General features: G+C 40.2%; 3 protein-coding genes across 3 annotated transcripts; 1 reads left to right on the forward strand and 2 right to left on the reverse strand.

Annotated features, from left to right (window-relative positions):
• Positions 1–2,250: 2,250 nt before the first annotated feature.
• Positions 2,251–3,330, reverse strand: LOC311510060 (leukotriene B4 receptor 1; the record flags this gene model as incomplete). The annotated part of the gene is made up of 1 exon (XM_084574991.1): positions 2,251–3,330. The coding sequence occupies one exon, from the start codon at positions 3,328–3,330 to the stop codon at positions 2,251–2,253; it is 1,080 nt and encodes a 359-aa protein (XP_084431117.1).
• A 1,089-nt stretch (positions 3,331–4,419) lies between these two features.
• On the reverse strand, positions 4,420–5,590 carry LOC311510061 (leukotriene B4 receptor 1-like). The gene has a single exon (XM_084574992.1). The coding sequence runs from the start codon at positions 5,533–5,535 to the stop codon at positions 4,516–4,518; it is 1,020 nt and encodes a 339-aa protein (XP_084431118.1). The 5' UTR covers positions 5,536–5,590; the 3' UTR covers positions 4,420–4,515.
• Positions 5,591–9,320: 3,730 nt separating this feature from the next.
• On the forward strand, positions 9,321–16,350 carry LOC311485703 (E3 ubiquitin-protein ligase AMFR-like). The gene is made up of 14 exons (XM_084541283.1): positions 9,321–9,490; positions 10,051–10,359; positions 10,465–10,557; positions 10,670–10,834; positions 12,882–13,034; positions 13,216–13,256; positions 13,760–13,892; positions 14,033–14,166; positions 14,297–14,407; positions 14,971–15,167; positions 15,254–15,357; positions 15,615–15,749; positions 15,903–16,093; positions 16,191–16,350. Exons 2-14 carry the CDS (start codon positions 10,105–10,107, stop codon positions 16,345–16,347), a joined length of 1,869 nt encoding a protein of 622 aa, XP_084397409.1. The 5' UTR covers positions 9,321–9,490; positions 10,051–10,104; the 3' UTR covers positions 16,348–16,350.
• Positions 16,351–17,283: the final 933 nt, after the last annotated feature.

Below are 17,283 nucleotides of genomic sequence, written 5' to 3' on the forward strand. Positions count from 1 at the left end.
TGGTGAAGTTTTCACTAGTGTTTGGCCCAATTCCCAGAATGCCATGTTTTGTTGCTCCTTACACTCCCTTCTCTGCTCGATGTGAGCCAGAATGCATTGAAGGCATTTTTGCCCGTTCATCTCCTTTCACTGAATTAAATCTGCCAATCTCAAGAGGAATTTCTTGTGTCTCCTTCCTTACAGTAGGTGGGATCACTGTTTCCAGCCGAACCAGTCGGATTACTTCAGAGACACACTTGGAAACACTTGAGCTGAAAACCTAGATGCAGAATGATAATCCACCACCACAACAACAGCAGAGATCTTCATGGCGTCACACTGCGGACATGTTTATTCATGTAGACTGTCTGTGAAGTGACAAACTTCAGTCAGCAGGTGTAATTGTTAAAAAAAAAAAAAAAGAAAAGCTGACTAAATGACCACCACTGTACCCACAAAATAACTTGCTTCCATCTAGCCAGAGGCAAAAAAGTCACACTCCTTGGTAAACTTATCAAAGATGTGTAGCTCAGTTGTACCAGTTGACAGCTGTAATTTAGGTACGTGCTGGGTAACATTTAAAAGACACAACATACAGTAATATCATAACACAGAAGTCCGTAATTGCTTATAGTGTAGCATTACCACAATTTTAAAAGGAAATGCGGTGACTTTGCTGTGAGGTCAGTGTGTCACAGGATATGACTGTTATACGTATGGCTACAGCATTTCCACCTTCAAAGGCTAAAACGTGGCATTCAACCACAACAGAAAGGTCGATGCAATACTTATACGTGCATATAGTGCGCATCTAGTTATTAGGAAAACTAATTCTCATGGTCTAGGCACACACCACTGCTGATGTTGTCACATGTACATGCTTCTTCCTCATTCTGCAAGAAAATGAGTGGCATGTTTCAGAGTCTGCTATGCTTTCTTGTGTGATCTCATCTTCGATCACACCCTGTGCTGTCTGTAATTTTCCACTGTCACATTAAAACCATCCTGACTCAGTAATTTGCAAAGGATCCCGGGAAATGGCGAGCGCCTTCACGGTGCGTTCATTCACATGCTTTTTTTTTTATCTTTTTCACAATAGGCCATCTTTGACAAAACATTGAAACCGCAGCTCATGCGAAAATCTTTCCGCTGAAGTGGGAGCTTTTCCTGATTTCTTAGATTGTAGGACATGTAATTCTGTAAAAGATATTCAGTGAGTCACTCTTAGTGGGTGAAATTACTACTATCAACTCAGCTGTCGTATCACTGAGGCCAATTTTATTTGTCATATTTGTGATTTTATCGAGCAATCCTATTTTTCGGAGGTCCTTTCACAGTGGCTTAATATTGAATTGCATCCAGTATTTGCTTCATATTAACAGACATATGAGAACTAATTTATGTATTAACTGTTTGGACAAATTGATTAAATGTACCACAAGAATGGAAAACCATGGCTCCTTCCACAACAGATTACAACCATGTATTAAGGCAGCATTGAATTACAGATTCTCATTATGGCCATTCACCGGAAAAGTAAAATGAAAAAAAAAAAATAATATATATATATATAACTGAAACATAAAGTAAAAAACTTTATTATGACACCACACTGAAGTTAGGTCAACGCTCCATTAGCAGCAAGACAGACAAACATCACAGGCAGCTGTCACTGCCATCTGCTGGTTGGTTAGTTTGGGGAAACTATTTCTTTGTAGTCATGGTAACAGACGAACTCAGTATGTCAAGTGAGCATTTTAAACATATTGATGCATTTAAAAACAGCAGAAAATAAGTGGACACTGGTGGCTTTGAGTTTTATGAGACTATGAGAAACATTAAGACGTGATTCCTCTTTTTGTTGCTCAGCAAAGGAAACATGCAGTTTTTTATTTGGCAATCTTTTCAGTGAGAGGAAGTTGAGAACATGACTCTCTGTTCTGGGTTACTAGGACAATTGTTAACGAATCTGACACTCGGGGAAAACTAATTTTTATTCCTGTAGTAAATTTTGCGTCTGAAATGTTACAGTTCCACAACACAGAAAAACACAGCAAGGTTGATACGTATTAAAAGCCTTATATTCATCAATATGGGCAAAGCTATGAGTGTAATATGCTTATAAATATATATTCACATTTTAATAAAACATGTTAAATGGATCATTTACAAAGTTGTACACACAAGAAACAAGAAAAATAAGATGAATACAAAATGAACACAGTGTACACAAACATATCTACACAAACACTACACCAAACAATTTCGGTGTCACAGTGGGTTGTTTTCACACATGTTTATTAATATATTCATTTGGTCTTTTGGCTCAGATACACACTGAGAGCTGTTGGTCTGATTGCTGTGTCTCTTGGACACAAAGGACACCTCTCTGTTTCCCTCACCTGGGGAGGTGCTGGAGATGTGGCGGAAGAGCTTTTGGATGCCGGTGTCTCGCAGGGAGCTCCTGAATGAACGAGCTGCGAAAATGTAGAGAATGGGGTTAACCGTGCTGCTGATGAATGCCATGGCCCCAGCGATGAAAGCCATGGTGCTCCTGACACTTTCCAGAGTCTCTGCTGTATCTGAGCCTTCAGTGGCCAGGATGATGAGTGAGAGGATATTTTCTATGTGATGAGGTGTCCAACAAATGGCAAACACAACCACTACACTAGCAATTAAGATAGTGGACTTGCGTTTGGACTTGAAGGACATCTGAGTGATGCGGCTGCACAGGCAGCCGTAGCAGACCACGAGGACAGAGAAGGGTATTATGTAGCCTATGAGTGTCTCTAGCAGCACGCACACCAGTTCCTGGGCCACAGAAGTATACTCGCGGTACAGGCAGTGGTCCTCACCAGAATCTTCCCCAACAACTTGGGTTGGGATCACAGGTATGCTGAACAAGAACGCTGCAGTCCACAGAACTAGCAGTACTTTATTCAGAGCTTGTTTTCTCTTCCAGTTAGCGGAGGCAAAGGGATAACGCACGGCCACAAAACGTTCCACGCTCATAACAGTGATGAGGAAAACGCTGCTGTACATACAGGCGTTGATCACGAACACCATGGCTTTGCAGGTGGCCTCCCCAAATACCCAGGAGTGCGCAAGAGAGTAGATCCAAACAGGCAAGGTGATGAGGACCAACAGGTCTGCAGCAGCCAGGTGCAAGATCAGCACCACAGTGTGGGAGCGCTGCTTGACGTGTCTCAGGATAGTCCAGATCACTATTAAGTTCCCCGGAGTGCCAAGCAAGAAGGACAAACCCAGAATCACACAAGCCACCGCCGTCCCACCATCAAACTCCTCAGGGGCCATTTCCTCTGAAGAATAATGCTCAACTGAGTGGTTCATGCTGTATGTGCTGACTGTGGTGTCTGCATGAAAAGAAAAAACAAATTGCTGTATAGTAAGTCTTCACTTCCCTTTAAGTATAGACTGCACAGGAACAGGGTTTCCTTCCAGGGCTTTTTGAGACACAGAGAGGTGACTCATGCAGCGAGTCATGAGCCAATTTTCACCCCAGAAGTTCATAAAGAAATGCCATTTCTTATGAAAGAGTAACAGAAACATTTTTGAAAGAAATTGGCATGATCTATTGCCATAATTATAACAATTACTATACTCAATCAGATAGTAAATGAAGAGCAGTTTTATAGACACAACGATGTCGTGAGAATGGCCATATGCTTTAGAACAAAGCTTGGGCAGTGTTCCTAATGTGCTTTCTACATATTTCAAAATGTGATTTTCAACTAGCAGATAATTATCTATTTGCAATGTGTTATGATTCATCTACTTGTTATGTCTGTGAAGGTTCTCAGTCATCCAGGTCATGGTTTATCCAAAAAAGGTTCAAAAAAGGCAACTGGACTTGGGACCTCAAACTTCCCACCGGTCCCCTAGAACTGAAGAAGCTGCTCGGATGAGTGGTGAAACGTCTTCTCAAAAAAACTCTACAAGTCCAGTTGCTTTTTTTGAACCTTTTTTGGATACATCTACTTGTTACTTTGGAGCTGTAAAATAAAAAAACAACACCAACACTCAAGGGCCACGGGTGAAAAGAGGACAGAATATTTTTTTTATTCCACAAGCAGGATGTATTTTAATTGATCATTACAGTGTAAACAATAAGCGAATGCAGAATGTCTGTGTGCATGTGTGTGTGTTTGTGTGTGTGTGTGTGTGGGTGTGTGTGTACGTGCGTGTGTGCGTGTGTGTTTCCGTGAAACAGTGGACAAGAACATTGGTTAATTTCATCACACATTAATCTTTATTGCAAACACATCCTACAACCATGAGAAAACAAGTTATTACCTAATATATGATTAATACATTTCTTTTAAAAAACAGTCCTCAAAACACAAAATTTCAGTTTCACTAGATTGTGTAAATATGAATCAACAGTGTGTGTGTACAATGTATAGAAATAACACACCCATATTATGTCACGCATAAGCCTCCATACTAAAGTGCAGGCATGAATTAACTGCATAAAGCGCATTTTCTTAGGCATCACAGTTTCAAAGATTCAGAGTATTACTTTCCCAGAGAATCAGACATTAGCTCTCCCTGTGTACTTGCTGCCCCCTGGCCAGTCTGGTGTTGTACTGCCAGGTCCCCGAGTTTGTTTGTCTGTGTGGCTATTTCCCGGAACAGCCTGACAAGTCTTGAGTCCTCCAGACTCCCTCTGAAGTTCCTTGCAAAGAGGGCATATAACACAGGATTCACTGAACTGCTGATGAAAACCAGGGCACCAGAGCCAAAGACAATACTCGTTGGTACACATTCATGTTCTGTGCCCGATCGCAGGCAGCAAATCAGATTAGTAATGTTGATAATGTGGTAAGGCAACCAGCACAGTGTGAAAGCAATCACCACAGCATGAACAAGGACCATAGATTTCTGTTTTGAGTTGAAGCTCATTTTCTTGAGCTGCACAGCTACTAGATAATAACAGATACTAAGAACAATGAAAGGGATTACGAAGCCCACCAACGTCTCCAGACATAAGAAGATAATTTCTTGGGTATCAGAGCTGAATTCCTTGGTAAGACACTGCTCAGTTCCATTACTTTTATCAAAAGTTTGGGTCAGCAATGTAGGCACTCCAAGAAGGAAAGCAAGGAGCCAAAGAAGTACAAGAAATCTGCTCATGGCGCTCTTGGTCTTCCAGCGCATCATCACAAATGGATGACAGACGGCTAGAAAGCGCTCCATACTCATTAGGGTGATGAAGAAGATGCTGCTGTACATGCACACATTGATGACATACACGAAAGTCTTGCACAGTGCTTCTCCAAACACCCATTTGTCCGCCAGGGAGTATATCCAAACAGGCAAGGTTATGAGGACCAGCAGGTCTGCAGCAGCCAGGTGCAGGATCAGCACCACAGTGTGAGAGCGTTGCTTGATGTGTCTCAGGATAGTCCAAATCACCAGCAGGTTCCCTGGAGCTCCAACCAGGAAGGACAGGCCCAGGATCACGCAAGCCACTGCTACCCCACCATCAAACTCCTCAGGGGCCTTGGAAGGAGAGAGCTCATCTGAATGGTTCATGCTGTGAGCGTCTGTGCACACAGTGGTGCCTGCATGATGAATAAAACAAAATGCTGTATAAGCAAGGCTTCACTTCCCTTTAAGGACAAGCTGCACAGGAACAGGGTTTCCTCCCAAGGCTGATTCACGCATGAACCATGAGTTCCCGACCATTTGAGCATCACTCGTGATTTAATATGTATATCATAGGTCCTCCACCCAAGGTAAGGATGACCTCCAACAGACTGATCAATCTACTAAAACAGACTGTGTCAAGCCTTTGCATAATTTGCTGTACTGTGCATTTTAATGAGCTCATGATATTAAAAGAATACAGTTTTGTCCATGACTTGGTCAGAAACTATATTACCCATATCTAATGAAGAACAAGCCAGGGTGAATTTTAATATTTAGACATATTTTATTGAATGGCAAACAAATGTCTTTCATAGTTCCTTTATATAAATCTAAATCAGTGTCAAAGCCTGAATGAAGTGAATGAACATACAGTCAGTTCGTCAATATGAGTTTTCACTATCAAAATCAGTAAGATTCAAGAAGTTTATTGTCTTATACACAGTTCTTCAGCGCACTGAGCAATGAAATCCTTCATTTGTGAGTTCCCTTCACACAGCTAAAATAAACAACTAAACTAAAATGAAGGAAATAAACTTACTCTTAGCATAGAAAAACAAATAAAGTAATACCAAATATGTTGACTCACCTTTTCTACTCTCCTAAAAATATGCTATAACTTTTTTTTTTTTTCCCACAGATAATCGCTGTCAGCAGACACAAACACCTTGTGATTGGCAAACAAACAATTAGGCTTAATGGAAAACAAAAAAATCTCAGGACACTAGCTACTGCTATAGTCCAGCTGACCTGAAAGGAAAGCCGGAATCACTTTCTCGTTCTTCCCATAATAACATTTACATTTACAGGATTTTGTTCCAGCACTCCCACGACCCTTAACTTTGGACTCTGTTATTGCCAGCAGTTGAATGAAAGAGTGATGACCATATGAATTACTAATTATTACTATCCCTTGTCTTTTCAGTGAAGTAGTCAAAATTACTCCATATTGTTCATTTGCTTATAGATTCCTTTAATTGAAAAGCTACAGGAGTACAACATGCTTTCACTTTCATTTCTACTTTATTGAGAGTAGCAGTCTGTCCCATTAAAATGCGTGGAGTCCTGTGGTGATGGTCTACGATTTACAGTAAATGCATAATTTCCCCATGTAACTCAGGTTGCTTACTTAGTTCATCACTAAGTAGCTTTTGACTGGCTTTTGCATCTGTGTGTTTGATTTACAACATCATTTTCACACCTTCAAGTATATTCAGTGATTGGCCAGCATTTTTGACAAATTAATTTCAGTGTAAACAGTGTAGCTAAATGCAAAAATCCATTAACTAACACCACAGAAGATGATTGTAAATAAATGTAAATAAAGTGGTGACATCATCATGTCCAATCACCTCCCTGTAAAACTTAATTACTTTTTCTCTGTCATTAACTGCACTTTAAAGTGTGGCTTTCTTTCTTTTTCTGTTATTTGTTGTTTTTTCATCTGTTTTATGTCTTGATTGCTTTTCTTTAGTTAAAGTTGAAATGTTCTTTTGGGGAACCCTCCCCCTTGAGGGTTTTTGGGGTTTCCCTGGCATGCCTTCATGCTTTTTCTTTCTTTAATTGCGTATTGTTAACGTACTTTCGGTATTGTTATTGTGTTTTTATTATATTTTATGTGCCAAATAAAATGAATGAATGAATGAATGAACGGGTACAAGGTCACATGATTACCTAAATACCATAACTATGCCCCTCAATAGCTTAAACCGCATCTGTGGTTTTGTCTGAACCAGATGCTGAGTCTGTCTGTGAAGGATCTCAGTCATCCAGGTCATGGTATATCCAAAACTAAAAAAATAAAAAGGCAACTGGACTTGAAGAGTTTTTTGAGAAGACGTTTTACTCATCCAAGTAGCTTCTTTAGTTCTAGGGGACAGGTGTAACAAGTGCTGAGTCTACCCCTTTAAGTTCTCAGAGGTTTAACTAAAACCTGAAGTAGACGCAATTTAATGGTGGTTTAGGTTTACAGAGTTCACTAAAAGGACAGATTTATACAGCTCAGAATAATCTGTTAATTTCTAAAATGTCAAATATGTTACCATCATAGCTCCTTTTGAAGACAACACTAAAGATTGGCAAAGTTGCATTTGATGACAACTGAAGGTGTGCCTTCTTCAAATCATTCTTGATGACAAAAACAGATGGACCTGTGGTAAATTTTGAAAGCAGAAATGTGGAAGTGAAAGAAAACGAACTCAGACTGGGCAGTTCCCACCACAGTTTTACTGCTAGCTAATAATTCACTGTTTATTTGACACATTACTAAATGTGGATAAGCAAAGTGATCTGATAACTGAGTTCAACCAACATGTCACATAAAGTGATGAATCATCTTCCCTCCTGCATTTTTTTTTTCTTTCGCACTTTGCAATTTCCTTTATCATTGCTACTGTATGTTGTTCTAAGTAAAGTGAAGTGACCAGCTGACCGCATAGTTATTTAACTGAATGTGTGAAATATGTTTGGTAAATTTCTGACTGAGCCGGTCATGAGAGGGGAGTTGCCCAAGGATCTACAGTATTTTGGGTTCTGTTACCTTTATATTTTGCGTCAATAACATTTGATGACACAATTATTTTAACTTATTGCAGCACACTCTCATTGACTCAAAACTACTTTTAAATGTAAGTAGAACTAAGATAATATTATTTGAGCCAAGTAATAGCTAATAACACCCTTAAGGTGTTGCCATTGGATTTGTCAGTCTGTTAGATCCATTAACTTGCTACGCCTCAAGGTGTCATCTATATGGACTGATGCTGGAAAAAGGAGTCCATTTTACTATGACCCATGCTGTTGAAATGACCTGCAGGCTTGACTCATTCTAGACTCCCTCATCTCTGAAACCTGTTTTAAGTAAAAGAACAAAGTGCTCTTGCTGTTTTACATAGAAATCGTTGTTTGTTTCAAAGCCTTTCTGTTGGTAGGCTCTGTGCTGAACATAATTTGTGTTCATGTGAACTTTTTGTTTAATGAATGGATTATTTATTTATTATTCTCATATCTTAGCACACATGCCTCTTTGTTCCTTCCGGCCTATGGAATTGTGGGGGAACTGGTCTGATCTGTTCCTGTAACTCTTGCTCTCACCACATCGTCTTCTTGCAGGCATTTATCTTTTTCATGTCATCAGTAAACCTTTTCCTTCTGTCAAAATTATCTGAACTAGAAGCGACATTATATGGTGATTTATTTATTTTCATTAACAATGTGAAGTCTTAACTGCATAAATCTGTTCATGATGTGTAAGTTAGACTAATGTCTCTTCAGAAGGTGTAGGCTTAGCTTTAAGCATGGTGTCACATTCATGTGCATTCATGAGCTGAAACTAAAGCACAGACACAAAAAATATAAAATAATAAAAAAAATATTTCAGTATCCGGTAGAATTAAGGTTAAATATCTGTATTATATAGATAAAAAGCAAAACAACAACACAGCTTTATTTCTCGCCTGTTCTAGAAACTTCATCTCAGCTCTGTCACCTAAATACATTTCTAGGACATAAGTAAATATCAGAAAATAAAGTAATGTATTATTATTATGTTTTAAGCAGTATTATATTATTATATAGCATATTTTATTATTTGAATTGAGCCGGCAACGTGACAGGATATTTTTTATTCACTATGTCTTTAAAGTTGCCGTGATGACGTGGTTATGATGCGCAAACCAGAAAGCCTCCGCTCAGCCTCAGTCAGCTGCCTACTCGCCTGCTCGGTGAAATAAACATGGCGGTGTTGTCAACTACGATGTTCTCAGTGCAGCAGTGCTAAAGAACTGCGCCAGATACAACAAGAGACGCCGGATATTGTGTTTGACAAAAATTGTGGCAAACTGTAAGTGGCAATGTAACAGGAGTCTGGTGTGTGGTTCTGGCTGACAGTGGTTAACACACGTAGCTAATATTAGCTAACAACTAAGCTAGTATTAGGTAACGTTAGCCAGGTAAATAACTAATGTTAGGGGCGTGAACTCACATTATTTAGCGCTGGCCCTACTGGGGATTGCTCAATGACATTTTGAACCAGTTTGGTCGGCGAGACATGTGGTTCTTTTTATGTGGCTCATTCAAATGAATATTATTATACTTCGCTAAAGACACTTCAGCACGGGAGTAATTTGTACCCCCATCAACTGTATTGAGCTACAGGGAAGTTAGCATTGGGAGTACGTATGCTAACATGTACGGCTACCATTTGTCTTTGAACTTGCTGTAAACTAGCAATATAATGTCGTGTCCAAACTGGATACGTCTAACTCATCGTTAACTCGTACACGACACGTTTGGATTCATTAGCCACGGTTTCATGCTGGCGTTGTTGTGTTTCTTCAATGTCTAGGCTTAGTTTAGCTAAGTTCGGCTAACGTTAGCTAGCCCTTCTGCCTTTCTTCACAGGTCTTTGGACTGACACCATTTTCACAAGTTGAGGAGTGGATCATAGCCTCAGCAATGCCTCTGCTGTTTCTGGAGAGATTTCCCTGGCCCAGCCTGCAGACCTACACTGCCCTGAGTGTGGCTTTGCTCGCTGGCAGCATCTTCAGTGCCTACACCACTGTCACTGATCCAGGGTTTGGTGCCTTGGAAACCGAAGAAACACCAGCTCCATCTGAAGTGGATCTTGACCATCTGAACAGTGATATCAGTAACACAGAATTAGCAACCACTGTCCTGTGGTATCTTGTCACTGACAGTCTTTTTGTATGGGTGAGTGTCATCCACTTTTGGACTTTAGCATTGTTTGATAAAACGATGCAGTTTTCGCAAATGCTCATGGTCACTTTTTTTTTTTTTTTATCTGCTCTCTCGTAGGTATTGGTCAACACATTCTGCTGCTCGTTGATGCTAATTGCAAAAATGATTCAGTATGTGGTGTTTGGCCCGCTAAGAGTCAGTGAGAAGCAGGTGAGTCTGTGTTTGTGGCACAGATGAAATGTTGAATGAAATATTCTCATCTTATATTGAGCGTAGATGAGCCAGGGCGAGGCATCTTATTTGCTTTGTGTTTATTTCACAGCACCTGAAAGATAAATTTTGGAACTTCATCTTCTACAAGTTCATTTTCATCTTTGGCGTGTTGAACGTGCAGACAGTGGAGGAGGTGGTCATGTGGTGTTTGTGGTTCTCTGCCCTGGTCTTTCTCCATCTCATGGTTCAGCTCTGCAAAGACCGTTTTGAATATGTAAGTATTTTAAACGACACTATGCTTTTTTCATTGATGGTTTTTATAGCAATTAACGGTTAGACCTTAAACTCAATCAACTTAATTTCTGAATACCGTCAACAAGTTGTCAGTCCAAATCTACCCTCATCATAGTCTTCAATTGATAATCTCAACCAAATAAATTCAACTGAGATTAGCTATGTAAGATAATGTACCAGATGTCAAGGTCTGAAATATGGGCTATATTGGAATGACTCTATACTAACATCAAAAATGTATTTAGTGGATGGCCCACTAAAAGTTGAGTAGTTTCATCTTATTTTACAGTCACAGAGCTTAAGGCTGCTTCTAAAGCCAGTTTCCCTTGAAAGAAACTAGATCTGTCAAGTCAGAGGACGCTGTTGTCATGGAATCCTAAATAAATATCCCTTATTTTTTTTTCTGTAGAGCCACTAAGCTCTTTGAACTCCTACTTGTCACGCCAGGATGCACATGTTACCTTAGAAATGTCAGTTAGAAACCGTATACCAGTGTCCTTACCACACTGCCATTCTTACATAGATGCGCGTCATAGATACAATAACATTTCAGTTCCTTTTGGTATTGTTGTGAAAGACTGGTATGGTATTTAGCAAGTAACAAGATCAAGAGGTTTTTGCCAGAAATGTACACAGATGGCAACCTTTGTATGTCTCTTTGCTGTGATATTTTATACAGCAAACCATGAAACCGGAGCCTGTCAGTGTGAACTATGCAAGCGTTTGCAGGGATGCAGGCAGATGTGTTAAAGTAAATGTGTAAATATGGCCAGGTGTATGTTTATGTTTGTTGTGTATATCAGCATGTTCATGTGTGTTTTCTGTTTGTAGTAATTGTGAAAACAACAGTAACTGGCTTTCTGATATATATATATATATATATATATATATATATATATATATATATAGGCTTAAATGCCCCTAGATTAAACTTGTTCCAATATGGGTTACACAGCAAACATGATGGGACTAAACCTACAATATTTGTATCTGCCTCATTACCCATGAGGACTGACACTAAAGTCAAGGTAAAGCCTGGCACTGGATGACACCTGATTAACAAACCTACACGCTTTCAACAGTGGCCTTTTTAAAAGGTGTGCCAAATGTCCCCCAGTGGTCTAAGTGTAACTGTACCCTTTTCTGCTCGGGATCTATTAATAGGTGGTTGTACTGATACAGTTTCAGTCACTACATTGACATGCGCCTGTATCAGATTGTGCTCAGCACGTTGGGGAAAACAAAATATCAAATTTAATAGCCTCCTTGCAAGCAGTGATGTTTAAAACAGGCATTCATTTCAGATGTTTGGTGGAATTTCAACCTGCTCCGTTGACAAAATGTAGTTTCTCTGTGTGAATATCTTGTGCTACTCATAAGTGTTTTACCCGTGTACCTGTGAACTAAGCATTGTTCCTGCGTTTCAGCTTCGAATGTATACGTGATTTATCAGTGTTCGACTGAAGTTTGTCAGTTTGTTCCTCCAGCTGTCTTCCTTCCTGTTTTGCTGTTACTGTGGGTTCTGCAGTAACTTGTGGGGTGAATATGTCATAGGCAGTTAAAACTGCTACAGAAGACACACATTGGCTTGTTGTCAGTGTTATGGGGGAAATACGGTAAACCTGTCGTGTAGAACTAAAGAAACCTGTTTCATGCACCTTGCACCTCAGCTGTTGTCATTTTCGTAACATGGTCCTTAATTGTATTCTATACCTTTTTATCTCTTTACTGTATATATGTAAATTTACAGTATTATGCATTGTTTGGCCAGTGCATAGATGTGTAGGGGTTTATTAAGCTCAATCAGGTTTTCCTCTCGGTTACCCTTTGAGTATTTGACTGAATCTGCTATTGAAACATTCCCTGTGATGTATGGACAGTAGTATCCCACTGCGGAATTTATATTAAATACAGTATATTGCCAGTCAATGTTTATTTGCACAGCCCAGTATCACATCCAGCGTCTCAAAAGAGGAAACTTCTAGAGAAACATACTGTACTCATATACTGTATTTTCTTCCCCACAGCTGTCGTTCTCACCCTCCACTCCAATGAACAGTCACGTTCGAGTGCTTTGTCTGCTGGTCTCACTGCTGCTGGATTGCTGTGGCCTGGCTGTGGTCTGTGGTCTGCTGGGAGCTTCCCACGGCATGCACACACTCTCCTTTATGGCAGCAGAGGTAAGAACCTGGAGTCTTCATATTATTCAAGCTTTTGTTCAGACGCATGAATTTATATTCAGGCTGAACTGGTAACCAAGATTCTTCACGTATGATTGGCGCAAGATCCCCAGATGTCTTGTGAGCGAAGTGATCCATTTATGAGAATAACTTCACTTTCATATGTATTTTTTTCTTTCAGTGTCTGCTGGTTACTGTACGCACTGGGCATGTTATCATGCGGTAAGTTTAAAGCCTCATTACACATGTGTGAACGCTCTGCAGCAGTATGGATGACATAGCCTGTGCAAATTTGGAGTCAGGAGCTAATCTTAGCAACACTATTTGTTTTCCTCTAGTTCCATTAGTACTAGTGTGAAAGGCCTCTTTGTCAGAGAGAGTGTGGTTAGTATTATGCAACGGCTCTTACCAGGTCTAATCGGTTGAGGTAGTTACATATAGCAACTAGTCTGTTGTCAGTTGCAACTTGGTATGCAAACAATGTTTTGTTTTTTATGCTTTGTTTTAAAGGTCAGAAAAATCATGTGAACTGTGAACTTTTCTTTGTCCATAGACTGTGACTGTCCCATGATACTGACAGCAGTCTTACCTCTGTGCTTCTGCTCAACATATTTGCAGCATGGTTATAGTTGTTGCAGTAATTTTTCTGAGATGCCGATCCCCACCCTCTACTCTGTCTGTTCGACATCTGTCATGAGCTGAAAGAGCTCTGTCACATCTTTCAGGTACTCCATCCATCTGTGGGATTTGAACCATCCAGGGACTTGGGAGAGTAAGGGAACGTATGTCTACTACACGGACTTCGTAATGGAGCTGACCATGCTGTTTTTGGACCTTATGCACCATATTCATATGCTGGTAAGGGTATGAATAGGGTTAGGCCTGTCGTATTCTTAACATGTAGTTTGTTAAGAACAAACTACACTTTGTTCTTAACAAACTTTTTCCGCTCATCTAATCTTCCACCTTTTCTTATATTTCTATATTTGTCTCATTAGCTTTTTGGTAACATCTGGCTGTCCATGGCAAGCTTGGTCATCTTCATGCAGTTGCGGTATCTTTTCCACGAGGTCCAGCGACGCGTCCGACGACACAAAAACTACCTTCGTGTTATCAACAACATGGAGGCCAGGTGATGATGTGTTGCCTGGATTGTTTTCCTTATTTCCATCACTTTTTGTGGTTCTGTGTGAAGGCTTTTCTCGTTGATCATTACCTGTTTCATCAGCATTTACACACTGTATACTGTGAACCTTGTGCAGATTTGCTGTTGCCACTGCTGAGGAGCTGGCAGCTAATGATGATGATTGTGCCATCTGCTGGGATACTATGTTGACAGCACGGAAACTACCCTGTGGGCATCTCTTCCACAAGTAAAGAGGAACTTGCTTCTATGCATTACACAGTACATGTGGGAATTACTTTACTACTGACCTGTGATTCCATACCTCTGAAAAGGTTTATCTTTCTTACCTGAATAAATAACAAGATAACACACTTCTATATGTCTTTATAAATAGCTCTATGGTGAATAGCTTAACTTTCACACGGTCACAACAAATACTAAATCACAATTCTGCATAGACCAGCATTATAAAACGTCAAGTAACGTCAAGTTAAGTACCTCCAGACAGCAGACATTTTTAGTTTCATTCTTTAACATTTGGTTTTGTTTTATGTCAGATCATGTGCTCAACCTGCTCTGATCATTTAAAAAAAAAAAGGCCTTGATTGGTACAGAGTTCCCAATACTAATCGGATCATCTGTATTTGTAATACAATTTTTAAAGTTTGCAGTTTTTAGGGAGCATTTTGGTAGACATTCACATGTTCAGTAAGATGCCCTGTTCAGGTCTTGATGTTAGCTACTGATGATTTGTCTTGATATTTAGATTTGTCTAAATAACACTAGTGACTTTTTTGTGGATCTTTCCAGCTCATGTCTGCGCTCTTGGCTCGAGCAGGACACGTCGTGTCCCACATGTCGTACATCCCTGAACATTAATGGGGATGGGGGCCAGCCGAGAAGCCAACAACAAGGTGGAGGCTTGGAAGAGAACATTGGCCCAGTTGGAGCTGCTCCAGATGCTAGACCTCATATCAACCAACACAATCACTTCTTCCACTTTGATGGTAAATGTGACACACACAAATCTGAGGACCAGTCTGGTTGTGGAGTGACCCAACACCGATGTAAAATCCATACACTGTTCTTACAGGGTCTCGTATTGCCAGTTGGCTGCCCAGTTTCTCAGTGGAAGTAATGCATACTACTAATATCTTGGGCATCGCTCAGGCCAACAACTCCCAGCTAATGGCCATGGTGAGTTCAAGTGTACAGTCTGACTCAAAAAGCTTTCTGAGTATCATCACTCAAAAAGCCGACTAGAATTTAATCAAATACTTGTTAGACAAGATAATTTAAATTAACTGATACATAACAATAACCATTTCAACTATTTAACCAACAGATTTCATAGAGCATTTTAGGTTCTGGGTGTGTTAATCTTGTATCTCTAACTGTATTTTTCTAATTTCTCTATTGCTCTCTTTGCTTTTGAAATACCTTTGGGTCATCAGGCCCATCAGATTCAGGAAATGTTCCCTCAGGTGCCGTCCTACTTGGTAATGCAGGACCTGCAGTTAACCCGCTCTGTTGAAGTCACCACTGACAATATCCTTGAGGGACGCATTCAGGTGCCTTTCCCAACACAGGTAAGCCAATTGTAGCTTAAATGTCAACAGCAGTGCCATTTGCCATTTTTCCAGTGATCCCTGTGAAACTTGCAATCCGTTGATCACATTTTTTGATATTGTTTAAAGGAAGCAACAAGCTGTTACATTTGAATCTTTGTGATCCGTCCTCAGGCTATAGAGCGTGGCCCTCTACAGGTCAGCCCTTCACCGGATGAACAGGCAGGGCCCAGTGGAGCAGCTGATCAGGCCCTCAGTGAGTTGGACAACATGGAGGTCAGAGGAGGTCGCTTCTCCAAGTCAGCTGAGGAGAGGCAGAAGATGTTAAAGCAGAGGAAAGAAGAGATGATCCAGGAAGCACGCAGGTTGGTGCACTACAGATTAGTTTTCTAATTGTTTTTTCACAAACTTTTAATTCCTTGTTGCCTGCTTTCAGCTAATTCTTACCCTTCTTCCCTGTAGGAAATTTCTGAATAAGAGTCCAGAGGAACAGGATGACGATTTGCCCGGACTGGAGGAAGACATGCTCCCAGATTTGGACTTGACGGTGCTGAGACGTAGCACCATGGCAGCAGCCGCAGAGAGACGCATGCAAACCCAACAAGACACTTCACCCTGATTTACAGATTGGTTTCAGCAGCAAAGTCTACCACGTCATCATCCCAAGAGGCACTGACCGAGCTGTTTCATCTTTCCTCTATTTGGCGTAGTCAGTGGTCATCACCTATTCAAAACTGTAACTAAATAGCATTGCAAACATGGCCTTAGGACTGTTTTGGGCTGCTTAAAAAAGGTGAGACTATTGTAAACGCCCTCTGTGTAACTGATTCCAGTATTTGGAGCATTATATAAAATTGATGGGTGCAAGTCACGAAACGCAAGGTTGCACTGCCCTTTATTCACGTGCCACACATTGCAACCACCAGCTTCAATAGACAGTCTCTCTTGATTTGGACTGGCTGTGAAAAATGAGCATGCTTTGCATCCAGAAGACGATTACAGCAAGGTGTTTTGTTAAGCGAAGAGTTTGAAGGTGTCATTACTAGATTAAGCTACTAACTGGGTCTTTGTTTTCCTTTTTTACCGGATGTGTTTTCACTAGTTTTGCTCATGGTGGAGAAACTCATCTGATGGATCTGTGTGTTATTTTATGAGTTTCAACTGTGAATTAAGTGTAGGCAAAATAACAACACGTTTTTATTTCTTACCTTGGAGTAAGAGAATGTCACTTTAGTATTGTTCAGCCTTTCTGTCAAATATGAATGTGTCTATCAACATAATGCTGCAAACAAAGTGTTTTTGACCCATATGGGTTGTTCTGTATTTAGTGTGTAATATCAACCATTACAAACAGTTTGCATTTAGTAATCCAATGAAAGGGGGAAATGGGCATGTCAATCTTGGTTTTCCAATACAGGTCCCTTGAGCTGCATAAGCAACAAAGGGGGTCGTATTACATTTTGTACAAGTACAATGAGTGTAGTCCTTTGTGTTTTTAAGTTACCCTCTACTTTTCCCCTCTAGAGTATGGTCCTCTCTTTCTGCAAATTTTATA

Source organism: Chelon labrosus (genome assembly GCF_963514085.1).
Source record: "Chelon labrosus genome assembly, chromosome: 3".
NCBI classification, from domain to species: domain Eukaryota; kingdom Metazoa; phylum Chordata; class Actinopteri; order Mugiliformes; family Mugilidae; genus Chelon; species Chelon labrosus.

Excerpts from the sequence above, each read along its gene's own strand:
- LOC311510061 (XM_084574992.1), bottom strand. The coding sequence starts at position 5,535 with ATGAACCATTCAGATGAGCTCTCTCCTTCCAAGGCCCCTGAGGAGTTT.
- LOC311485703 (XM_084541283.1), top strand. The coding sequence starts at position 10,105 with ATGCCTCTGCTGTTTCTGGAGAGATTTCCCTGGCCCAGCCTGCAGACC. Across the intron at positions 14,167-14,296 it reads ATCAACAACATGGAGGCCAG|ATTTGCTGTTGCCACTGCTG; the intron begins GTGATGATGTGT and ends AACCTTGTGCAG. Across the intron at positions 15,750-15,902 it reads AGGTGCCTTTCCCAACACAG|GCTATAGAGCGTGGCCCTCT; the intron begins GTAAGCCAATTG and ends ATCCGTCCTCAG.